General features: G+C 45.8%; 1 protein-coding gene across 1 annotated transcript in view; it reads right to left on the bottom strand.

The window, feature by feature from the left end:
• Positions 1 to 26,475, bottom strand: part of LOC128299244 (uncharacterized) — a 95,380-nt gene that overhangs the window by 25,502 nt on the left and 43,403 nt on the right. Inside the window, exons 8-11 of the mRNA XM_053035148.1 lie at positions 26,290 to 26,463; positions 25,174 to 25,293; positions 24,945 to 24,978; positions 11,653 to 11,815 (exon numbers count right to left, since the gene is read on the bottom strand). Coding sequence (XP_052891108.1) covers positions 11,653 to 11,815; positions 24,945 to 24,978; positions 25,174 to 25,293; positions 26,290 to 26,463 — 491 coding nt within the window. The remainder of the gene's footprint in view (positions 1 to 11,652; positions 11,816 to 24,944; positions 24,979 to 25,173; positions 25,294 to 26,289; positions 26,464 to 26,475) is intronic.

Here is a 26,475-nt window from a genome sequence, read left to right as displayed (position 1 = left end):
TAAAACGTAACAAAAAATATCGATCCGCAAGCATTTATGCATTATGATTGTGTGTGTACTGATGCTGTATGTGATTTGATTGACAATAGACAAATAAATATTTTGTGTTTGTGTTGCATACCCAGGAAGTCACTGAGCAGAAAGAATGACTTCATGTGGTGTGTTCGTGTAGGTGGAATGAAGTGGAGGTGTTTTAATCAAAAAGAAATTAAGTGTTTTAACTCTAATAAAATTCAAAGACACGAATCGTTCCAATACGTCACTCTTCAAGACGCCATTCGAGTGTAAACATTCTGCTAAGTGAGTTTGTAAGTGATGATCAAACGAGACAGAAAATGGATGGCGTATTATATGCGCAAGATGCGACAGAATGATAGATGTTATCGTTTCCATTGAGTCATCTGCACTTATTTCTTTATCGTTTACAGAATTGTGCATGTGAAGGTTAAAGAGAAAATGGAAGAACTCTAGAACGAATTAAATAATACATTAACAGAAATTCGGGGAAAAATACGCATCTCACGATACATCACGATAGCGTTAGCAATACGAGACGATAATGAGAGCATTAGCAATTAAGTAATTTAAGTAGTAATTAGTGCGTAGCTATTTAACGAATACGCAAAGAACAGTACCAGCTATGTTATCCAAGACAGATAGATGTTGGCTTTAAAAGCGCAACAGCATACCAAAAGCGATTTTCCTATTTTTTTTTGTAGGAAATATTATAACAAAACTTATGTATATTATATTATAACGATATTATAACGTAAAAAATGAAGCTTATTAACACACTGTACACCGAGACTACTTATAGAGTCATAGTTCCACCAAAGTGCCCAGTATATTAAAGCTGCAGCTCAGGGAAATTACTAAAGCACTTCCCTGTGGTACGCTGGTATGCGTTAAAAGACAATCTTGAAATTGAAAAGTTAATCAAACCGGTAGAAAAGCGCTCGAAAGAAGTGAAAAATGTTGTCATATATGGAAGTTCTCGTAGAAGGATGTTTTGTATTTCTTTTTTCTGTTTGGTTCTCTGCAAGTCACGTAAAACACTGGAACGAAGTGAAAAGTTCATTTCCTGCAAGTGCCACAGAATTCCAGTCCCGCGTGTAGTAGCCCGTGTCCCATTGATATTAGCTTTTGCAGCAAGCATCAGTTCCACACACAGGCAAAAAAAAAACGGATAATCTACATGGACAGTGTACCATTCGGCATCTATTCCTGCCAACGTTTCACAGCGGCTTTTAAATCATTGCTCACCGTACAACCGGACGAATGTTCTATGTTACGTTTACGGCTAGAAGTGTTCCACATTCAACGCACGGCAGGTCCCACTTTACGTGGGTGCAACGGAATGGACGGACGGGCGAAAAACGAGGATTAGCGAGATGAAATGCACGGTTCTGGAAAGTGGAAATTGTACGCGCGCGCGTTATAATCTCTCTTTATTTATGCTGACACTCGATGTCATAAATTTGAGTCTTAGCTCAAAACGACGGTGTTTCAGCGTACCGTCTGCTGATGGATCCTCCTACACCTACCTACCCGTCCTGCCGGCACAGTGTGCACATCAGTTAGGAATGTTAGCTTTCAACAAAACGATGTCGCTAGAAGTGGCTGTGTTGGACCTACCGGTCTAGTGTTTGTTATGTTTTTTTCACCTCCTTCCTTTATGCACAGCATACCGGCATTGCTAGCGCGTTGAGGTTCCGATCAACACCGTTCACAACGAGTGGCTGTAAATCCATCCAGTATGTATGCTGGCATAGCGTGCCGAATGCCGAACATGCTCTGCGAAATCAGGCAAGATGCTATGGAATCCGTGTTCCGCAAATGATATGCATATGTTTACACGAGTGAAGGAACTTTGTCACCTCCACTTTTGCTCTTATTCGTAATGTTTTGCATGTGGTTTATTGCTATTTCTCTAGATATACACCAGCACGTTTGCGCTGCACCGCGTTTGTGCCGAATACCGATTTGTTGTGTATGAAAGAACACGGAAAAGAGGCACACTTTTTTTTGTTACCAATTTACGGTAAACATCTGTCGTGCAGGGCAATAAAAATTCAAATCTGTCAAAGTTAGTTATCGATTGTAATGTTTTCTTTTTCTCTTTTTTTATGCTCGTATCGTTCGTTCGTTTCTTCAAACACTTGTTTGGAAAGTTTATTTGCAAATTCATACACAACGGAACAGGAAGCTACTCATCCAATTCCATAGCAACGTGCGAACGGACGATGGAGGCGCCTGGTTATTCTCATGGAGGCGCCTGGTTACTCTCATGGAGGCGCCCAGTATCTTGTACCTCTGGTACATCATACACAACCGCCTTTTGCTTGTTGAAATACAGAACCAAGGCTTTGAGGTGCTAATGATGAAACTTTCACTATTTTCAAGTGTGTTGTTATATAAATACACACACTCATAACTATCCAGCACTTTTTGTATTGCCTGTTCTCTTCATTCGAACCTTTTTCCAGTTGATATTGAGGACATGTTCTGCAAATCGGATCGCAGCATCGGAAGCAGTATGCGGTTGTGAAATGTTCTTTGCCGCTAAAGCAAATGCATTGGAAGGTGTTAGGATAGTAGGGAAAGAAATTTGCATAATCTCGTTAGCGGATGTAGCATGTGTATAAAGCACTATGCACGTTCGCTGTGTACTTTATTTTTGAAAACACCCTCCACTGCTGGCATGCATTTGTGATGCTTTTTTTAAAAAAAAAAAATCATGAGCATTCTCATCTGGCAGGGGCACAAGTGGCAGACATTGGGCATTGGGCACAGCAATTATGAATAGTTTCTGCGGTTCGGTGTTCGTTCTTCGTTTCTTCCCAGGAAGGAATAGGAACGTGATGTTGCATATTCTATTAGGGGTGTGGAAGTGAATTATTTAGCTCTTGAGTTAGGTGCACCGGTGCACTGGTCGAACCCTTACTATTGAAATAAGAAATACATTCGCATACACAATTACTAATGTAGGCACGTTTAATAAACCTTCCGATGCAGATAAGAAGAAGCCGATAAGTGCAACTGACTCTTTTTCAACGATTAGTGTCTGTTTAATTGCATGATGGTGGTTGCGATGAATTGAAAAAGTGAATGTTTCAATATAAAACAGCACCCAGGATGCAGAATTTAAAAAAAAACCCGAAAAGCATACAAAGAAGATAAAACCCATAAACACAAATCAGATTAAACACATTAAACAAAACAAAAAACGCTACATCTCGTGGAAAATAAAAACATTCGTGAAAGTCAGCACGTGGTGTGGTGGAGCAAATCGCAAAACACAACACAAGGTAACACGGGTGAATCATTCAAACAAACAGCAAAACCAAACAGTAGAAAACACAGGAAACAAGATAGATGTACCGTGAGGTTAAGTGAGCGTTGATGGTGGTTGCGTGAAGGGATGATGATAACGATGGGTCGAATGGGTCATCATAGAATCACGATCGGTGTGTATGTCATGGGCGAGAGTGGGATGGGTTGGAACGCTCCGCGTTACTTGATTGCGCAGGCGCGTTTGTTCTTAACGGTTCTAATGCGTGCGTTGGGTAGGTGTGATGAAAACGAAGAAGAAAAAAACAAGATCGAAGATGATAGTTTGTGGTAGTAGCAGGGAAGGAGATGGACCTCGATGGGAGACCGATTGATTGGAATGTTGTTGGTCGTCAATAAGGAACGATAACAAGTAGAGAAAACAGAAAAAAAAACGGTTCGTTAACGTGGCAAAGTGGCAGTGGAAGGTAGTTAGGAAAAAAAAACAGAAAAATCCTTTCCTGCTCGTTGGACAGATATTGAAAAACCGATCCCATTCTTAAGGAAATACCAGTGAACATTGTTCGCCAAATATACAAAAAAATACACCGACAATGAAAGAATGAACGAGGCGAAGAGATTGAAATGAAATAAATGAAGCTTCCACGGGAAGTTCGCTGCTAGTTGTCACGGTAAGGATAAAAAGTAACGAGATTATAGAGAAAAATAGTATCCAAAGGAAGGAGGTGGGGCACAAAAAAAACAACAACAAAAGAGCAGCGAATGTTGCAACATTGGGCATTGTGAAAGAAAAACAAAAAAATAAATTCTAGCACATGACAGACAATCTCGGTAATTTTCACTCTTTTCTGGTAATCGAAATTTTCGCTCGATCGATCCAGTCTTTGTGCACGCCAGTCGTAGCCCGTTCTTTAGAGAGTTTTCCGTTTTGTGGCACTGCATTCACGCTCAGCATGAATCATGAGATAATTTTTAATCTTTTTGCGTTCCGTCTCCACCATTGAGGCCACCATTTTATTGGCCTGATTGCAATCTGATTGGCAAAACGGGTAAAAAGAATTGGTGGACCAGTTTTTCCGACGGAAGGTGGAGTGATGGCGGATGGAGGCTATTTAATCGCGTTAGATCGGGGATTTTTTCTAGCTGTTTTAGAATGCTCTGGAAAGAGGAGTCTGCGATAAGCTGGCTCCACATTTATTGGGTCGGTGTCTTTAAGAGGAAAGGTAATTGGTGGGATAATGGAATTGTAACGTTCCGATGGATGTTAGTGTTCGGGGGTGGATATGAAAGAAAGAAAAGAATAAAACAAGGACAAACACACACTTCGAACGGTGGATGATTAAAACGAACTCAAAAGCGACCCCGAGAAATTCGGGCTGTTGATCCTCGCAGTGAACTTTTGCTAGTGTGGTTGTGGGATGGACAAAGTGGATATCGATTGTGCTTTACTTTTCGAATGTGTCTTGCAAACGATGGATGGCTTAAGTGTGTGTGTGTGTGTATGTGTACAAAATCTTCAAGCATACGTGGAGTTTGTGGGGGCGTGTGTGTTTGTGTGAGTGAATTTTATTGATTGTGGTAAAATGAAAACGTTCAAATGGTTGCGTATTTTAGGGAATGTATTTTTGTCTTACTTAGCTAAAAATCATCACCTGGCATTCAACGATTCAGCCTTGAAACTATAACAACAACTTAAAACCGTAGATATAGAAAACCATGACAATATTAAAACTAAACTTAAAGATTAATCTACCAAACATACAAACAAAAGAAAAAGAAAACACATCGCATGAAGTTAGATTAAAATTGCGCACAAAACTAACGTAAGCCTATCCTATGGTACGAACAAAAAAAAAAGAACACAAAACAAAATGACGTGATTGTTCTAGTTACTAAAACCTAAGCGCACAAATATTTAGACCAATAAATTAAAAAAAAACCCATAAAATGCGCCCGAGCGTGAGAGTACACAAACTTACAAGTTATAAATAATTAAAACCCAAGTAGCATAAATCGAAACCAACTAACCAAAAGCGAACAGACAAACGAACGGTCAAATAATGAGAGGAAAATACAACAGAAGGTTTATTTCCAGGTGTTCGAACTGTTCGTGTGATGATTAGATGGTGTTGGTTGAGTGATTTTGCTTGTTTTTTGTTTGTTTGTTTGATGGGAAAGCTTGTTTTTGCGTACATGTGAAATGTTTTGCTCGTATAGGTTGATATCGTTTTGTTTGTCCGTTTAGAGTAAGGGGTTGGTTTCGATAGTAGTTTAGTTGACTGTTTTGTTTTTCCTTAAGCACTAGAAAAAGTGTGAAATCTTAGTGTCATGTTACATTCGTTGTGGTGGAGCTGGTGTGCGTGTGCCGAAGCGACCGCCACCAGCCCCAATGGTCTTTGTTTTGGGGTGAAATCTTTCCGAAAAAGAGACAGAGAGTGAGAGAGAGAGACAGCGAGACAGAGCGAATAAAAACAATTCGTCGACCACTAGGCAGCACTAGCTGTTGTCGGTTGTATGCTTACGCTTACGTATCTATCCCTTTTGTTAGCGCCATTCGTCAGGGGCAACACCGAGCGAGTGATTATGGTTTTACGAAAATGGAGCATTACGGTACGATGGGAGCACGGGGGGGCGTGCGGAGTGGTTTGCTTTTATACATTTCTGTTACTATTTTTACAAGATTTCTTAACGCTTTTTTTTGTTTGCTTTAGCCAGCGTAAGAACATTGAACTAGAGACTGATTTTGAACGATGTTATTAGAGATGTCGTTTTTCTATAGCAACTAGAAACGACATAAAGAAAGCAAACATAAGCTTACAATTGTTCTGGAAGCTCAAAGGATGGTTTGAAAATTGTTTTGCCTTTTTGTAACTCGTTGTGCTATTTTCATTCTGTTTTTCCATTTCTATCAATAAAATAAAATCAAATCATACTACTTCTGACCAGGAGATCGTTATCATTGCCTTTTACATATCTTTAATCCTTCGCACCTTGAAGATCCTTGCGAACCTGGAGAATGCTTTATTAGTTGAGCAGTTTCAGCAAATTGTGAAACATTTGCATGAGCAAATAGTAACAATTTCGTATCATTAAACAAAGTCATTCATGTGTCCGATCAGATCTGCGCCTAACACATCGTCCTACCAAGCGGGCCTATCGTTAGCTTTGGTCAGTTTTAACAATTCAATTGACTTGCCATCGTTTAACACAATTTACACAGTATGCACGCGTGATTGCTACCTTGACAACGAATGTACGCTTTGCCGTACCGTTTTGCCTGTTTACCCGGTGTACGCTATCCTAGCAAGAAGTGTAATCGTTTGTTTGCAACATTTATTATAATTCTCCTTACGATAACAATGTATTTCGGTTTGATTTGCGTATTGTAATGATGCTATCTACAACGGTTAGATGTGACGCGGGAACGGACCTGATGGTGGATGTCTCGGGAGCTGCTTCTATCTGCTCTTAGACAGTGACAGCTACGTACGATCTATTTTTGGAAACTGGCTGGCTGTGGATGTGTGTGTGTTTATAATAGAGCTCAAATTCGGGAAAAATACCGGGTAGTTAATTTAAAATTTGTCCATTTTGCGAGGAATTCGATGACGGTTTTTGAGAATGCGAACGGTTACGAAGAGCTTGAGAGGTTCCTTACGATTCTAGTTATTGTCGTTATCACGAAACATTTACATACATTTACACACCACGCCGCCATTTTCGTTCGTGCGTCCTTCAAATGGTACGGGACGGGTCGGCAACCGGCAGGCGTACGATGCTTACCACCATCATGTCCTGCTAACATTCGTACTCGAGCACCACCTCGCCCCGTTCCTTGCGCGACTGGGACACAATCACCCGGTGCGGTCCGTAACCAAGGTAGCTGTTGCTCATCCCGCCTGGGCCCGTCTTTGAAGATGCTGAAGATGGACCATTAGCGGAATGGCTCATGCCGGCGAATGTACGTCGCGTACCGGCAGCACCTGATGCGGATGGGTCCGCCGGCCCGGCCGCCGTACGGAACTCCCCATTGTACAGCGGATTGCTGCCCCCATCGTACGGAGGTTGAGTTTGCGGGCGATAAGCAAGCAGTTTCTTACTCTCATTGGCTCCACTCTCGCTGTCGGATAATGGTTCGTTAGCCGCCCGTCTGCTAGCGTCGCTTTGCGCCGTTATGCGCTGCAACTCCTTCCGAGTATTCTTTTTGCGTGCGTTACCAAGCAACAGGGGCTGGTCGACGGCATGGCTCCGGCGGATGTCGATGGCGGCATTAACCAGCAGCAGCAGCTCATCGGTAGTAGCTACATCGTCCACAATCCCACCACCATCGTTCGACTTCACCAGCATCTCCACGCGGGTCTCCTCGTCCGTATCGTTATCGGAGTTCTCGTTAGCGAGTGCATTGTTTTGTAAGTCTTCACCATTGCTTCCGCCGGTAACCGGCAATGCACTCCGCCGACGGTGGTAACCCCCCTGGCGCAGGAAGTGCAGCGCCGGTTCTGTGTCACCGTGCCCCGGTTGCAATGATCGGGCCCGGGCTGCATTCTGATAGTGCTCCAGATAATCCTCCTGGTACGTCAAATCACTGTCAGCCGGTATGGTGGGCGCCATCTGGCGGAAATGCGACCGACTATTCGATGGCTTCGGTTGCTGCAGCCGATAGTCGTACCGATCCGTGGCCCGGGGCGACACGGATCCGGTCGAGGGAAGGCGCCCAGTCGGAAAACCGGAACCGGTTTGCGGTTTTCGCAGACGATGGTTCTTTTCCACGACGGACCTGTCGGCCGGAGATCCGGGCACAGACAGTGCACCTTGGTGGCGGGGACTACCATCGAGGAAATTGTTATAGATTCGATGGCTTGCAGTTCCCGCGGGTCCTTCGCTGGCACTTAGCGTCACGAACGGATTGGTCGCATTGTTGCCCACCATCACGCCCGCCCTCTGATGGGCCCGTGGCTGCTTGGGTGAACTCTGGTGCTGATGGAGCTTCTGGGGTGAATGGTCCACCCGACTCGCACCCTCGCCGGACGTGCCCTCTTCGGGTGTGGCCAGCAGCTTGAACTGGGTGCCGTGCAGGGCGGGTTTCCCGGGGCCTGGTGTACTCGTCCCGGCACCATTGCCACCACTTGAGGTTGCACTATACACGGAAGCATAATCGCTGCTGCTCAGTGAGCTCGAGGTCGCATTATTCTTGCCGTAATGTTCCACGAAAGTGCCCTGGATGGTGCGCGCCGAGACGGCCCCAACCGTGGCCCCATTTCCTGGCACACCGGTGAAAGATGCAAGCGAATCGAACAGTAGCATCCGGGCATCGTCGTCATCCTCCAGTTCCAGGTTTTCATCATCCTCTTCCTCCTCTTCGTCATCATCATCATCTTCATCGTCATCTTCCTCCTCGCCATCTTTAACCTTACCGTAGGTAGCATCTTCAACCCCACCAGGAGCACCGTCGAAGCGGAAAAAGTCTCTCATCTTGTTCGCCTTCACGTTCGGTTTGGCCGATGTACGTGCGGTCGACAGATTATTGCGCAGGTATTCACTCGAGCTGGAGCTGGTGTTGGTCGTCACCCACTGTCCCCGGCCCCGACCGGTTCCATCCCAAACGTCTTCGAGCTGTATCAGGTTCGACGAAGCACACCCGAACGGGACGGTTGCTGCGGTCGCTGCTAGCGTACCATCCGCACCGGGATCCTCATCGACGGCCATACCCGGCGACTCGCCAGTATGCATGGTCGCGCGACCCGCAGCTAATGCGGCCACCTTCAACGAGGGATCGAGCGTTTTTGAGCAGGACTTTGCACGCTTGTGGCGTGAATATCGTCCCACCGTGCGCTGCCGGTCACCGTCCTGGTCAAAGTGCTCGTTCAAGAAGCTATCCAAGTAGGCCAGGTTCTTCGTGAGGTCTAGCTCGGATTTATAGCTCTTGTAGACGATCTTCTGGCTGAGGTTGGCCGACTCATTTTCCTGCCCGTACCGGTGGGTGGCCTTAATTAAATCATCCAGATTGTACGAGCTGATGTGGTGGTGGTGGTGTTGCTGATGCTGCTGATGCTGCTGCTGTTGGTGATGTCCAGCCCGATGGGTGGGGCGGGCTTTACCACCACTCACCGTGAGGAGGCGCCATTTTTGGCCGAGCTTCAGGAAATGAGATTTTGCTTTGTTGAAGTACTTTCGTTCGCCTCTGCCCGGCGATGCCCCCCGTCGGTGGGATGCCGCCACCGTCTGTGGTGGCAGTGAAAGTTGATGGTAGCCGGTCGGCTGATGAAAAAGCGCACCCGCCGGAATGTTACCCGTGCCCGGCGCCCTGCTGCTTCTAAGCTCGTGTTGTGTCTGGTCATCGTACGCGGGGTGAAGTTGCTGCTGCTGCTGCTGCTGCTGGTGGCTGGTTTTGTTGGGGAAATGAAGATTTATATTTTTCAACTGAGGCACCCGGTCCGGGCGTTTGCGGCTCTGGCTCCCACTGTGGCTGCCCGTGCCGAACAGTGCCGTCAGCTGGAAGGGATGCTCGGCGGTGTCTTTATTGCCCACCGCCATCTTGATGTCCGTACCGTCGGCGTCCAGCCCAGCCGTGGAGAGGGTTTTATTTTTACCGCCTTTACTGCCGAGCCACCGTTTTTTGCCCAGCGTTCGCTTACTGCCTCGCTCCCTGTCTGGGTCCTGGTCTCCCCCGTCCTGGGATGCCGCGTGCGATCGGTCCGGTGGGAAATCAAGGGCGGCCGTGTCGTTCGTTGCAGGCTGTACATAGTCCTGGCGCTGGAAGAATCTCGTCGGAACGGCACAGTCCGCCGATTGCCAGTAATAGCCGCTGCTGGTGTGCGGGAAGCTCGAGCTTAGCGTGTGCTCCATACCATCCGAGCCATCCGGCAGTCCGCTAGACATCCAGCTATCCTCGTCCCATTCGCTGCCCGTTGATGCTGCGTTCGATTTCTTTCGTGCCGCAAATTTCCGGCCTCCGGACCCAAGCGTATGGCTCGCCCCGTCCAAGCTGGCCAGCCGCTGGCGGCTTCGGTGGGGCGATGGGCGGATATTTTCGTAATTGTTGCGGCCGGGTTCGACGTTCGCGTTCCGATTGTTCAGCAGTTGGTCGGCCCGACCACCGGAACCGGAACCGGAATCGTTATCGTACACTTCCGACCGGCATAACTCGTCACTTGCATTGTTGGCGGTACCGGGATCTTTGTCGCTTCCCGCGTTCAGCGGCATTGGGCCGTCAGTCACAGTGTCACCGGGTGCGAAACTGTTGCCATTGTAATTATGCCCGCTGGCAGCGGTGGCATTTGTGGGTGCTGTTTCCGGTTGATCCGTACCCGGAACCGGTTTACGCTGTCCGGATGTTTGCCGTTCGGTGGGAGACATTTCTGCGCTGGGTGCTGTAAACGGGGCGAGCTGTTGGTGGTGCGAGTCCACCTGCTCGAGCGTTGCCGACTCCGCCCGTCCCATGCCGGCCAGCTGGTAGATGCCGGTGCTGGAATTTGCTTTAATTAAAATACCCCGCGTGCGTGGATACCAGCCGCGTAACGATCCTCCCAGCGGTCGCTTATCTGTTTGCTGGGGGAGTCGTTTGCAGCTAGCCCCGGGACCGGATGTTCCGGTGGATGGGGCCCCGGTACTGCTGTTACTGCTGTTACTTACGCTACTACTGTTACAACCCACCGTCCGCCCGGACCCCTCCGCTTTGCTGTCCCCGGTCGCGGTGTTTGTGCTTGCGGTACTATCGTTCCCACTGCTTTCCACGCCACCCGCAACACCCGCCCCGCCCCCGGTGGGATCTCCCGCGGGAATAGATCCACGCGCGGACATCAGTATCAATGAGTAGGATTTCTTAAAGCTAGTTTTGATTAAAAAATTGCCCCTATCCAACCGTTCCAGCAACCGATTGAAACGCTCCAAACCATAATCACTCGCCTTCGCCGGTAGACGCGCTTTCGCCTGTTCGGACTTGATGCACGGTAGGGGCGCACTCGCACCGTCCACCGTATCAGACCCCCCGTGACCCGCCTCTAACCTAGTGCCGGACGGCGGGGGTGCGGACTGGCCCTGGCTAGGGTCGTGGGACCGTGCGGGACCAGCGGACCGCGACAACGACGTACCGGGCGATGAATCCTCGCGAACGCAACGACTACCGCCGTCCTCGACCGGTGCGCTACTGGCGTGGCCGGGTGCGAAGATAACCGGCCGTACCGGACCGGGGTGGGCCGGCGCCTGGTTACCTTCGCAACCGTCCCCGTCCTGCAGTGGGCTGGTGCCCGCGGTCGAGGCATCGTCCGTGAGCGATTCCTTCACCGTGCCGCAGTCGGTCTCGCTGTTTGGCGTCTGCTAAACTCTTGTCGGTGGCTGCAATATCATCGCAGCCATGCGTACCTTCATTGCTTCCGGCGAACCGGGCGTTCCGTTCTGGTGCGGATGGTGTGCGGCATGGTGCGGATGATGGTGATGATGGTGAAACCCGGTGGGTGTCGTGTAGATCGAATCGAGCGGCGGTACGCTCGTACTGTCTGACCGTGACTTTAGATCGGCCTTCTCGCTGGAAGTAGAACAGATTTAGTACGACAGTTAGTGTCCGGCTTGATGATGTGCTGCAGGTAAAATTGAAACTAAAGCTATGCGTTTAAAATGCAATCGAAGGAGCTTTGCATACGGAACCGTGGAGACAGTACTGAACGATTGGGTGTACAAATAAGTTTCCTACGGATATTTTGCAACATTTGCTGCTTGTTTGCTGCTTGCTTTTAATGCGACTCAACAAAGCACTCAATTAAGCTACGAAACAATAGTGTTTCTTTAAATAATTGCCCATGTTTGGCGGGTGGGCGAAGCAGAATATCTCTTTCCTTAAAAAAATCCTTATCTCATCTTCAAATAGTTTCTGACATAAGCAGTAGAAGGCGGCCTACCATGATCATATAACCTGTTGGATGGAAAACTATTGATTGTCGATTCTTATGCCATTTTTGATCGGATTTATACATCTTAATTCGCTTCAAACCGAGTCAATAGCGATGCCACTGCTTGTTTGCTGCTTGCTTTTAATGCGACTCAACAAAGCACTCAATTAAGCTACGAAACAATAGTGTTTCTTTAAATAATTGCCCATGTTTGGCGGGTGGGCGAAGCAGAATATCTCTTTCCTTAAAAAAATCCTTATCTCATCTTCAAATAGTTTCTGACATAAGCAGTAGAAGGCGGCCTACCATGATCATATAACCTGTTGGATGGAAAACTATTGATTGTCGATTCTTATGCCATTTTTGATCGGATTTATACATCTTAATTCGCTTCAAACCGAGTCAATAGCGATGCCACTGATAGTTTGAGCGCTAGTAAGCAGCACGATCAGTTAAGTTGGTGTCAACATTTGTGAAACAAAGGAAAATTATATTTAAACCCAATTTCTTACGTGCTATTTACAATATATTAATATTTACAATAGACAATTTTTTTCGTATTTCTTCGTATTGTAATTCATCTAACACATCAAACGATTAAAGTTTGAAACAGATGTATACCAATAATGTGTCTATGCTAGTGAATATGAATATTGCATTACAATTCAAATTTTCTTGTGCATGGAAACGTCTGCGTAAGATTAAAAAAAAATTAAAGCTATTTGAACACTTCATTCGCCGTATATAGGTCGTACCGTATAAATAAGTGCTTGTGTGCACTCGTTTGTGCGGCAAGCCCTTCATCGGAATGGATATGGGTAATGGAACCATTTAAAACTTGTGCGTAAATTGCTTCGCATTCTAAGAATCGGCTCACTTGCTGAGAATGCATCAACCGTTCGATCCATGCAATGTTTTTTTTTCCTGTTAATCATTTGCACCCATATTTGCTATGCTCCTGGTGCCAAGCTGCTTCGGCAAAATGTGCATTCCGAATGCAATCCTTTTCATATTGGAGTAAAGGGATGAATTTCCTTTGTTTGAAAAAAAATAAAATACGGCATCACTTACACAGAGCATGCTTTCAGTTACTGCTCAGGGGTTTTGAGGTGGGTTTTCATCCGACGCCTGCAACGGTTCCGGTGAAATGGAACGTTCACTCGCCCATAACGGTGTCACATTCGACCCGACAGGACACAGCGGGGTGTGGGTTCCCATGCAACCAACCCCCCCTATTTTCCACCACTCCATCCCACGGGGTACCACACCCGGTGTCCGGTTGGGGTATTGTTGGCACTTTTGGGCACACGGAGATATGTGACACAGTGCACGAAACCCATTAAGAGATAAAGTTGTAATCCGAGCGAGAATCTTGATGCGAAAGGGATGGGTTAGTGTGAGCCGGGATGAGGTATGGACAGCTTTGTGCGGGTATGGCCAAAAGTTTGCCTAGGCGAGGTCGATGTTGCCACTCGATGTGGCAGCTGTGCCCGTTGGGTAAATAGTACAGCTATTTCTAGCAGCGAAACCCCTTTACAAGTCCATATGGACAACGAACCGAACTGGAACTTCCCAGCACAGGCCTAACTGGATGATAAGTTAGCGAGAGCATGGAAATGCGGGCGGACGGGTATCGATGGCTTGTTGTAATTAATTAGAAATTCAAATTACTCTCAATCGAGAAAGTCCACAATCCTCTCCGGTACGCTTGTGCTAACTCGGACTGGACTGGTTATTGATATTTCTCCTACTTGGCTACAACCCAGACACGGTTAGTTCAAATATCTTATAACAGGAGTTATAAGGGATAAAAGAATAGATGCTAACGAAAGAAAGAAAGCGAGTAAGTAAAAGAGAGAGAGCGAAATAGGAGGTAAAACTATGGCTTATTGAAAAGGCGGCTCAAAATGCTATCATACTATATGGCGTCGTTTGTGGCATCGGTGGGTTGGATCCCTGTTTCTAGGATCTTCTAAGCACGTTGTTGTTGTTGTTGGGTGTTTGGATTAGGGTCACTAATACCATTAATCCATTGGTAGAGCTTCGCAAATCTTTCCATTTGTCACCGCATGTGGGCGCTGTTCGATTGGATGCGATACCATTGTCCTAATTCGATTTACAATATTTGTTTGTGCGAGCGTTCCATTGGTAATCCGTAACAAATCTCCATACTGAAAGATTGATTACACCATAAATGTGTTTGTTTGTATCAATCGTACCGGATCGGATGCAGAATGTTCGTGAATGTTGACATTAGAATTGGATTCGTTTTAATTCATTGTAAAAATTGTAAGTATTGTTTTTTTCTATTTAGTTTTTCCCCATTTGTTTTATCAATTATTTGGTAATTTTATTCGAAATATTAGGTAACTCTTAATTTTGTTCACCTCGATTAATAACTTATGATTTTATTTCTGATAAATACTGATTTCTTTTTAATAATTTTCATAACACTTTGAAATTTTATGAGAATCAGATAATAATTTTTTATTTTATCATGTTACTTGAGCCAAGAAATCGTTTAGATCATGTACCATCGACCATTATATGTGATTTTGTGGTAGTTCCGGATTGAACTACACAGAAAAGCCCCTATGTGGAAATTTTTCAGTGATTGGTAAGCCTTAAGACATCGTTTGGATAATAATAACATAAAAGGTACGACCCTCCTAATTTTAAAAAGAAAAAAAAAGTGACAAAAGAATTTGTGTGGTAGCATCACAGACGAAATTTCACAGAGTCTTATTGATCCTTTCCTTACACGGCTAGAAGCATTCATTATATATTTCACGCTACAAAAATAGCCATGATGATATATTTCCCCACATCAGCAAAGTAGAATAAATCTGACGCGTACAGTCCATCGTGGCAGAGGCTCAAATATGCCAGGTAACGAACGATGAATGAGCGTGGTTGTGATGTGTACCCATCATCATTAACACGATAATCTGGGCTCTACGCTCCAGCTGGCAATATGTATAAAACATCCTTTTTACATCCAGCTTCACCCTGGCACGAACGGGGCGGTATCTTCTGTACTTTTATCATATCAATCAACACATTGTAAAGCAGTACCCGGCCATGTACACTAGCACAAAACGATCGTCAGAAATTTTTAAATTTACATCCAGAACGCAACAACAAAAACGAACGTGAAAAAGAGGGGAAAGAAACCCATAAAGTTGGAACGCTCGCAGAGATCGTACCACTGTGTACGCTCGCCGTTAAAATCACTCCAAAGGTGCCAGCATCATTACGTACGCGTAGGGCGAGTGCGCTTCATATGTACTTTTTTCGTACCTTTTTCCGTGCACTCGCGCACCAGCGGAGGTTTATACATTTACCGACTTATGCTGAAGTTACTGCTGCACACTAACGCGGTGCGAGTGGTCCGTTTATGCGCGGCAAGTAGCACTCACTTGAGCACTCGAGCGCGGGCGGGCTACATTTTGCCCCGGCGATGAAGCCGTCGTTTGTTGATGTTCATGATGCCTGCTGATGCTGATGATACTTATGATAAAAATCCTTTCCAGCACGGCGATGAAAATGATGGGATGGTCGGGTGTATTTTCCCTTCCCGCTGCTCACTTCACTTCACCACTGCTGCCTTCAGCATGCCCTGCCCGCTCGTCAAACGATGCCAATAAAGTGTGGTAGTTTGGATTGTGTAACCATTCCTTCTTTGCCTCTGGTTGCTCGTGGGGCCGTGTTGTACGTGGGATGATTTTTTCTCAACGCCCCCCACAGGATTCCTGCGTTTTGCAGATGGGGGTATTTTGAATGCGATCCCATTTATGCTGTCATAATGCTGCGATTGCATCGAGTAAGTTGCTCATCGCCAGCTCTAACACGCTGTTCGTGGTGGGGTGTGTGCCGAGATTGACTGGTACCGCGCCACCCATACGTAGCTTCAGCGTTTCGTAGCTCATTTCCTTTAGCAAAGCACGGTCGGTGCCTCGTATAAACAGAACCACCAACAGGCCGACGCTTTCCAGCGTCACAACCTCGCAGCCTCTGCCTAGTTGGGGAGGAGTTTCTGCATTTTGCAAGCTCGTCCAGAACCGTCCGGCGCAATAGGAAATGGTTTTACGTGGCGATGTGTTGCTATTTGGGCGCTGCTTGCTCTTTATTTTAGTGCAATATTCTCTTGTCGGTTGAAGAGGGTGGCTGTTCACTTCCTTCCATCATGGAAAGTGATGCTTCTCCGTGCCTCCTTTACTCGAGCTACCGCACTCTGCTTGTGGTTCGAAATGAAAACTTTCATTTTGACACATGACAAACATAAATGCCACATAGAGAAGAAATAAAATCCCTCACCGTGTGGATGCAGGGCCAGCACAGCATGAGAGCGCATTAGGAGCGCTGGGAGCTGCATTCATTTTATGTTTCTCGTGTTTTTATTATCAGACGATACCAGCCCGGGACAAGGTGAAGCTGGTTACAGTTCCGATTGTTCCGCCTGAGTGTTATGAAGCGATTGTAATTTGCATAGTCGTTTATGTGGTTGCAATATAAAACACCTGCAATATTCGCTATGCTGCATAAATGTTGCACTGGGCTGGTACGTAAAACTGCAAACGTTCAGCTGTGCACGATGACTGGATGCGTACTTTAAGGTGATGTAAATTTAAATTTGCTTTTTAATTTAATATTTAATATTGCTCTACCACGCTTCACGTTCAATCACGGTTACGATCAATTTAGGTCGAAGGTTGAGTTTTGCTATACGGTTGAGAAAATTCCTTTGAACGCTGGGTGGGCGTTTATGCGTGCTGAAACATAAGTCGGTGCTAACCACACACACACTCACACACGCCCACAAAACACGCTAGTAAAAGGATCAAAGGGTTTTGTCTGACTTGCTCGTCAGATGGGCGCTTAAGGTGTTACTATCACTGTGTTGATGTGATGTTTTAAAGAAAAACCAAAAAGGACACAATCTCCCGGTGCTCGGCAAAACATCAAAGCGAAACCAACTGTTTTGCCCAATGTTTGGCTGGGTTTCGCAAAAGTTTGGCACGACGCAAATGGAAAACAAGCACTATTGTATATTAAAAGATGCGACACGTCGTTTTGTACGGTGGGTTTACGGCGCACTGGGCGCCTCCATTTCCGACGGGTTTTGCGGTGTTGGTTGCTTGAGTTCCTTGTTTTGTGTGTGTGTGAGTGGGATGATTAATCACTTTCTTGTTTTACGACACCACACCGAAGCCTTTACCGTAACCGCTCGGCAGCAGTGGCAAAGGCGAATTTTGTTTTATGTTTCACTCTGCCCCGGACGTCACGTTTCTGTCGGTCCATACCGTGCCCGTGTGTATCGCAAATAATTTGTAACCGGACACAACGTAATTAATTTTCACAAATTAGAAGGATGCGTGCGTGCGTGTCGAGAAGGTTGTCTTGCGAACCGTTTAGAGCAGGGTTGATTGACTCGTTGCTATTAAGGATGTAGCATTGACGATTCCTTGCAGTCGGCTTGCAATGGAAAATGGGGATAGGAAGGTTGGGTAGCTAATTTGTACGGTTTGTGATGAAAGTTTTGTAATAATATTAAGCAATTTTCCGCTGCAAATTATCCACAGAAACTAGCCGACGTGGTAGGTACCGTGAAGGACAACCGTTCGCTTCAATATTGTATGCCAGGAATGTCATTAATGCACGTCAGATATTTCATCATTATTCCTTGTATTGTCAGCATATTGCTATCGCTACGGTAAGAATATGTTTTACCTGTGCTTGACCCCCGTCAGGCGATAGCAATTTCCCGTTGACTGGATGCTTAATGGCACTGGTCGTAAAACTGCTTATCGACCAATTTTTTTTTTCTCCTACCCGACCAAGACGGAAGCGCTTTCCCGGGGTTTTCGAGCGAAATTAAGGCTAATGCTTGTAAATGACAGCTATATTTGCCAATTGCTTGAGCCCCCTACCCCCCCACGCCTGCCCCCTTCCCGGCTCAGGTGAAGCCCCCGCTCGAGCGCATTTGTCGCTCAATAAAAACGTCAGCTCAGCAACAGCAGCAGCAGCAGTATCATGTTAGCGTATTTCGGTACGTGTTCCGGGTTGGGATATTTCAGATGCAATGGAGTACGGGGTTTTCTTCTACGTCCGCTTCTCGGTCGTGTGCTAAGCTGTTTCTCAATTGTGCGCTGCTGCTAATGTGGCTTGTGCTACGAATGTGTTACCATTGTTGACGGCGGCGTGAATAGGGCAGCATCCTGTCCCGATGGTGGTGGTGGTGGCGGTGATGGCAAACGGTTGCGAGGTAAATGATGATTTTTCTTCATCCCTGCTGAGCATATGCTGGGTATCGGGTTTTGGTAACGAGGCGAACAATTTATATATAAATACGACTCATATCCAGCGAATTAAACGAATATACCGCTAGCTCATGTTGTTCCCCGTGTTGTGTGCAACGGATCAAAATGTGTTTCCTTCCGGGGCAGCGCATTGCAAAGGGAGGGCACCGGTTAAGACCGTGCGGCAAAAAAATGACTTTCCCAAGTCGCACTGCACTGTAGCGAATGGACCCCAACGCCAACACCACCAATGATGCTATTATTTATGATAACGATTAAGCGAACATTTCATTCCACTTAAACCGGATTCACTTTATTTTCGCTCTGCAAGCTCCTTCGCAGGACTGAACATTTCGATTTCGGGCAGGAAACAGCAAAAAGGGCACCCAGAATCGCAGTGACACATTTCAACACGCGGTGTTGCTTGGGAAGATCTTCAACTTTTTAGTGAATGTGGATTGCCCGTATCCGAATGGGATGCGAAATGTTAGAGGAATAAATAAAAGAAACTACTGACTCTTTCTTTCCCGGATACGTTTCGGTGGGTCCACAGCACCACCAACGACGAATTGGTTTGCGTTTGCCCAACGGGAAGGCACGCACCATCAACATCGTACATCAGCCGTGCAATGTTTGACGAGCTTTGGAGAACAATTTTAGCTATATAAAGCCAAACCACAACCACAAATATATATATATAAAAAAGGCGGAAGGGAAAAACACTAACATAAAAAATACCACGGAAATGAACGAATCGACCGAACAGGACATCGGACTGCAGGGCACCGTCAGTAAAAACTTGCGGTTAAAGCGGTAGGAAAGCGCCCACATCAACCAATCGGTCTTTCGGTTCTGGTACGCGTAGCCAAAAATAGCAAAAAAAACACCAAAAATAAATAAGAACACACCGAACACCCCAGAAGGAAATTTTGGAGAAAGTAAAATATTGCTTGAAATTTGTTTAGATTTCTTCGGCAGCTATCTGTAATTCGGCCCATCCATCAAAGTGAACGCAAAATACGGCGTCAAACGGTGGGCCCGGTCCGAAAAGTTGTGTTCGGCAAACTTGACGATGGGTCGCATCACCGAGGCAGCCGAGCGTCATATCGCCACAGGCACAACGATGGTTTTGGGAGGGCGCAGTGAAAAATGAGCGTGTTCTTCAGCGAATTCGAATAGAAATTCCATTTCCGTGCTACCGTGCCCAGAACGACCATATCCTTCCACCCAAAAACGCTTTGCGCTTTGGACGAACTATGCGGACGCAGGCTTTGTGAGATGCGGGTTTCACCGAAACCTTTCGCGATTGATTCGAATGTCCGATTCGATCAATAATGCAAAAATGGTGGCATTTAGACAATGTTTCATGGATTTTTGGGTGCAGGTGTATTTCGCCTTCCAAACCGAACTAATGTTTCATTGAAATGCCTTTGATGATGGCAGACAAACGAGCTTAACAGGGCAGCCATTCCGTCACTGCTGTTCGACCGTTCCGCCGGTGCAACAGGACATTAATGGGCCGCAAAATGAATACGGTGCGTGATGGATAGCAACCGAACCTCTAAACCCTCTTTTGGTCGGTTCGCAACTCGAATGATCGGGTTGAGGGGTTACGTTGTCAGAACATGAGATCTTAGAAGAGATATGCTAGCAATTGTACATATTTTTTTGTTGTTTCCATCTGAGCGGACATCTTGGTAACGTTGAAGGAATTGTTTACGGTCAGTGTTCTCCCGGGATTCGGATCCTATAAAGACTCGGATGCTTTTTAAGTTTCACGTTGTCTGCAGTGGAGAAAGCGGATTGGGTGGATTAACTCTAGCTGGATGGAACCAGCGAGCCATGATCTATCGTAGACGATGATCGCTGGAGAGGCTTTGTGGTTTTTAATTGGATTACCCCTTTGAGAATTGGGATTTGGGCAAACGTTGTACGTTTGCGGTAACGGGCAGGCATGAGTTTTGAGGCACAACCATCGGGGTCAAGCGGTCTCGGGACTCCCTGGGGGAGGGATGGGAAGTTGTTGCTTAGCTATTGGTACTTCGGGTTGTTTGTATCATCTAGCGCTGGCTGGAACTTTGAAATTTTGTGGCAGAAGAGACTGACCAGTATCGGGGGCAGGAGCGTTTGCATTCTGATCCGAGAAGTATTGTGTTGTTTGATAAATTATTGAAGTTTATTAAGGACAATTTTCACAGAAATTAAGAAACATTATAGCTACCGTTGACACACCAACTGGTGTGAAGGATTGGCAAACAGTAAACATTAATTGAGCTTTAAAAGCTTCCCAGAAAACTTACTGGAATAGTTAATTTTCAAGTGCTGGCAAAACAGAATTGCATTCCAATGTTAGCGTCATGCAATAATAAAATACATCTGTGGTACAACGTATATGATTTGAATACATTTTACATCTCTTCGGAATTTTTATTTCATCATGCAAATGCTTTCCACGTGCCCGGTGCACGGTGAAACGGATTGCGACAGTATTCCCTGCTGGCATTCGCCGGTTTGGTACTGTGTTGCTAAAGATTAGCGCAGACAAACGTGTTATGCAGCAGTTATATCTAGCACACAACATCCAACAATTCCGATAAAGTTCCCACTCGTAATAGCTGCTATTGCTTGGGGATTTTCTGTACCGACCCGTTCAGAATGTGTTCAGTGTTTCTAGCCTGGGCCGGACCTTGATCGTCCTTCCGCACCACCAGCAGGTTGGGAAAGTACTTTAAGTGGACCACCGCAATAGCAACAGAACCAGCGGGGAGCGAAAAAATACACAATACTCACGGAAAAGAACCAACGCTGCCTGATGGTTTAGGGCCTAATTGAATCTGGCTTTAATAGGAAAATAGAACATTTAGGGATCGTACTTATTGTCCTGGTGCGGCAGTGAGCTTATTGAATTTTTATTATTTATACCGTAAAAATGCAAAATATACTGAGGCAGGCAGGTCTACTGCTGCTGCTGCCGCCAAATGATGAGCGAGCTTTCCCCGGGTAAGGATGCTGGCAAAATGCAGCCGTTAAGACAAAATGGCGTACAGTACATGAGCGTGTGTGTGTGGGAGGGGTGTAGTACGAACCGTAATCCTCAATTTCTTTTTTCCGATCAGCAACCAACATTTTGTGGTTTTGTTTGGACTTATTTTCGTTCCCGTTTCGCTTATGATCTCTACCGCCCGAAGGTTGCGGAGCCATCGAATCCGTGGTATATTGTCATTGGAAACTGTTATTACAAGGGCCCGGCAAACGGAGGGCAAACAAACGTAAAACCTCCAACAAAATGGAGCGCATCTAGTGGATGCAGGTTCACCAGCAAAAACAAAAATCCCGAGATCGTAACTGTCGTTACGGGAAGATGGTGGAATTTTAATAGGATTTAATAAGAGATTCGCGATCCCTTCGCTGTGTAACGGTGTAACAGCCCCGGGCATGTGTGGTGGCTTTTTGTTGTCTGCGTGGAACTGTTTTCCTTCTGGTAATGCCTATTTTTCGGCCCGCCATTTGACTGGCGTTGTGCGCTGTTGTTGACTTTTGGTCCTCTGTTTTTTTTATTCAGAACACTCATCTTGCGCTATATGAAGAGCTTTAGCTATGAACGTTTCCTTTTCTCGGTTCTCGGTTCCAGCACGGGAGCTGTCTTTGTTGCGTGAGCTCATGGTGCTGAAAGTTTTATGTCTTTCTCGGAGCGGTTATAGGTTTGGTGTTGGCGTTTTTTTATGATTTTTAGCTCTCGTGTCCCTCCTTTTGGGGCGTATCGGAATCAGTTGCAAGCTCGTAACGACTGCTTGTTTTAGCGGAGAGCATTCGATTCGCTTCCCGCGAAGAGATTGTTAATGGCATTGTTTGGACAGATCGTAAAAGCTTCGTGAAAGTTTGATGCAACGTAGGACAGTAGGGAAGAAAATTGAATCATTGTTGACACGGTTTTTGCTGTGAATCAATACCTTGCAACGGGATATCAGGCAGAATTTTATGAGCTTCCGTTTGCTTCACCAACTGAAGATTTAAGTTCTTACCGTAAGTGAGAATAAATTTAAAGTTTAATCCGTTTTTCCTTAACCTTCGCACCTTTAAGTAACTTGATATGATGCTAGGCAAACCCATTTTCCTTGCATCCAATAAAGTCCAGCCAACCTTGCCTTTTCCCTCAGGAATTGTTTTTCTTTTGCCACCCTTCCGGACGGTAAAGGGAAACCATCCTTTATCTCTCCAAACTGATGCCCAAGTTAGCTGGTCAAAATCCAATTTTCCCGAAATCTTTTACACATATGCCGAATGCCGGTAGATTCGTCGCGATGGTTCCTTTTGCCCTGCTGGCTCAAGAACATTCGTGTGAACATGAAAAATGGTCCATCGTGGAACGCTATTTGTCATGTGATATTTTCAATTTTCATTGTCAAATGTGCAAGATTTATTGTCACACGGGAAACCAAAGGAGCGCACGAAAATGGGATGTGTTATCGGGGGCCAAAAAATCTAGCCGGGCAAATAAAAAAAAAAAAAGGGGGCGAACAGAAAACCCGCACGCTCGCACACCGCTCAGTGCCCTTTTGCACTTTTACTGACAGAGTTATATTGAAAACTTGGCAGTATTGGGGAAAAAAAATCGTCCAGTTTGATCGAGCACGGAAAGCTTTCCCTTTGCTGAGTAGCGATCGAGAAGGGAATGGCGGTGTGAAAAACCCCGGTAAGAAGGACACCGGACATTCCGGTGATCGACGATGCAATTTTGGCAACGACCAATCAAAACCATTAAAAGATAAAATTAATCGTTTTTTTACACTGCCGGCACATGCAGTTTATCCGTCGATAAAATTGTGAATGTATAACAACCCCCACTCCCCGGAACGGAAGTGGTTCCTGCACCACCAATGGAATTATTCCGCAAGTGCCTGTGAAAGTTTTGCAAACAAAAAGAAAGCGAAAAAAAAAATCCATATTCATTCTTCTAAAAACACACAAACTCGTACTGGATTAACACCGCAAAGTGTGAACTTTGTTGCCATGAATGTCCCTTTTTTCTTCTGGACCCATTACCTTGCCGCTTGTGTTGTTTTGAGGGTGAAGCAGGGGTGGATTTTCCAACCCGTGAAAATAACATTCTCCGAGGAGTGCAAAAATGGCCAAGGGTACAAACACACCGGGGTCTCTTCCCGTGGGTTTCGTGTTGGATTTTAATTTAAAGAAATGTTGCAACAGACAGAATAAAAAAAAACTAATGCCAAACGGATAAAAGCTTTTGGTCTCCGGGAAACACCCCATGTTTTCTGTTGCGCTTTCACTCGCACGCGCAAAGGATGGAGAGCGTGTGGAAAAGAAAATGGAGTCGGTCGGAGTGGAAACAGCAAACAAAACAAAACAAAAAAGAAAGAAAGGTAAAGTGTCGTTGGTCGATCCCCGTGTATGTTTTGTTTTCATGCAAAGCCGCTTGCCGACCTTTTGGCGTGGCCCGCTTTTGGTCGCTGTTTGCGGTCAACAAAATCTTGCTGTCGGAAGCCACCCTCCCACCCCCTCTCTCTCTTGCCCCAATGGAAAAGGGATCGTTAAAATGCCATCAGGCACTTCTGTTTCACGCGTGGGACACAAGGCGCAGGGAGCAACAATGTTTTCCCAGGGAGCAAACGGTGCACAGTGTTGGTACCTGTGTTTTGCAGGAAGCAATGCACATTTTTTGCTGTTCTCCTTTGGAAATCTCCTTTGGTTGTGTTTGGCGCTGGAATTACGTTGTGGTTAGTGAGCAAAAGTTTTGGTTTCGCAGCGAAAGAAACACAGATTACAGCGCGTTCCACTGTCGCAGGCCTACACAATATTTTCTCTAGCTTCTAAGACTATTTTTACTTCTCACCACAGAGACATCCGCCAAAGAAATATGACATCTTAGAAGTATCGTAGAGTGGAGAAGAAAGTAAACCCGAAGAAAATGAAAGCAAACAGCATTGTGTCACTTAAATCTGTACCAAAGCACCGTACGATATAACGATCGATCGATGCCATGCATTGATGGCAGATAGTGTGTGCGGCGAATGGAACAAGCGGACCCGCACTGCATGCATAAAATCCGGATCATTTCGAAGGGCGCCAAATCAAATCGGCACTTGTTCGCAGTACCCGTGCGTCATACATATTCACAACGGTTTTGCAAAACACGACGTCTCAAGATGGTACCGTACCGTACGGTTGCGCGTATTGAAGGAAAAGTTGATCGTTGTAACGACGTTTGATAGAATTTTAAGTTTTATCCCACGCTTCCGACGTCGTGTCTGGCCGCAGCATCGGGCCCGAAGCTTGAATCGTATAATTAGATTTCCGTCCCAATGTTGCCGGTGCCGCACCGTTGCTCGATCATGTTTCGATATCACCGAACAACATTTCGCTTCCCTCATCGGAAACACTTGCGAACGAAATGCTAGCGAAGCTGAAACGCATCAAGTGGGAAGGGTTTCGAGGCATCGTATCCACTTACCTATCCTTTTCCGATGTTTTGTAGTTGTTGCGATCTGAGACGGGATGGCAAAGGATGGGAAAGAAAGAAGAAAACATAAGATGAGATGTGAATAAATGCATGGAAATTAAGAAACATTAACACACGGGCGATGGGCGCGGATGCTCGATGCCGCTGTTGATCGATTCATCTGCAGCTGTGTGTGTGTACGGTTACAAGATAGCTTGTTCTAGTGTTCTACTATACTTACTCCGGAAGCAGCACTTTCGCGCCCGTACCGCGTAGATGCAGAGACAGATGAGTATGAGAAAGGCTGCCAGGCATCCGCCCGCAATGCCGAGCAGATAGCTCAGCTCTAGCGGTTCCACTACTTTTGGGGGGCCAGCAGCATTCGGGTTGCGGTTTGCAAAAAGGGCACCGTCCATGTTCGTGTCGTGTGGCAGCAGTCCCGGTTTCGGAGTTAGTATGTAATTGGAAAATTAATTAAAGCTCAGTTGTTTGAATGACATGCACGTAACGCTGCAGGGTAGTACATGCGGTGAAGCACGACACGTAAAATGGGTAGAAAGGCGGCAGTTTGTATCTCATCCCGTTGGGAGCTGGGACAATGTTGTACGAACAAACCAACAGACAGGGTTGAGTTAAAAGTTTGTGCAACATTCTCCTTCCGTTGTCTTTGCTGTGCTCCCGCAGGTTGACGCTTGTTTCTCCGAGTGGAGATATTTTGCTGTTGCGTACGCGTAATGGCTTAATTATGATCATTTGTAATGATCGTAATAAGCGACCAAGTTTTCACTTGTTCACTCTTTCACGGAGTGATACGGAAAGCTCGCGAAATGGGGAACAACATTGCGCAAAGAAAATGTTGGTGCTGTAGGGAATTGGTTGGTTGGTTGGTGGGCCACCACCTTATCTGATGATGTTTGCCGAGCGTCGTCATTCGTAACTTGGGTGGAAAAGTTGTTTACATTCGCTCGACGACGAAATCACGTCGAAATCGTTAAACTGTGCTTCGTCAAAACGCAAGCAGAATTTGCTTCTTATTTTGGAACGAGATAACGGTGTGCTCTGCAACTTCGTGGAGGTGTATTTCATTTGAAATGAGTAATTTTAAAAGTTGAAATTTCGTTCTTTTATATCAGGTGTCCCATAGTGAGATAAAACTCATATCTATTGAATAATTATTTTATTTTTGGTAAGAACTACTGTTTTCAATTATAATTTAATTTAACTGATGTACGTTGGCAAACCTCGCGGAAGAATTGAGATCAACTGATAAAGGCAGAGAGATATCTGGATTTTTGAGCAATTTGAACTAGGATTTACTAACATAGATCTGGCTTTTCATAAAACACCTATCACTCACCTGAAAACATTCCTTCGACGCGTAAACTGATGGCATGTCGATCGGTGCCTCGTTCATTTTCAACCACCAGGTAGTATGGGCGCTGATCTTGCAAGTCCGCATCGTCGATGTGCAACGTTGCTAGGTAGCAATCCTCTCGGCTGTCCTGCGTGACATCGTCCACCCGGTATCGTCCTGCACAAACCC

This window comes from Anopheles moucheti, chromosome 2 (genome assembly GCF_943734755.1).
Source record: "Anopheles moucheti chromosome 2, idAnoMoucSN_F20_07, whole genome shotgun sequence".
NCBI lineage: Eukaryota > Metazoa > Arthropoda > Insecta > Diptera > Culicidae > Anopheles > Anopheles moucheti.
The sequence above is the reverse complement of the archived record's forward strand: the minus strand, read 5'-3'. Positions and strand labels throughout refer to the sequence as shown.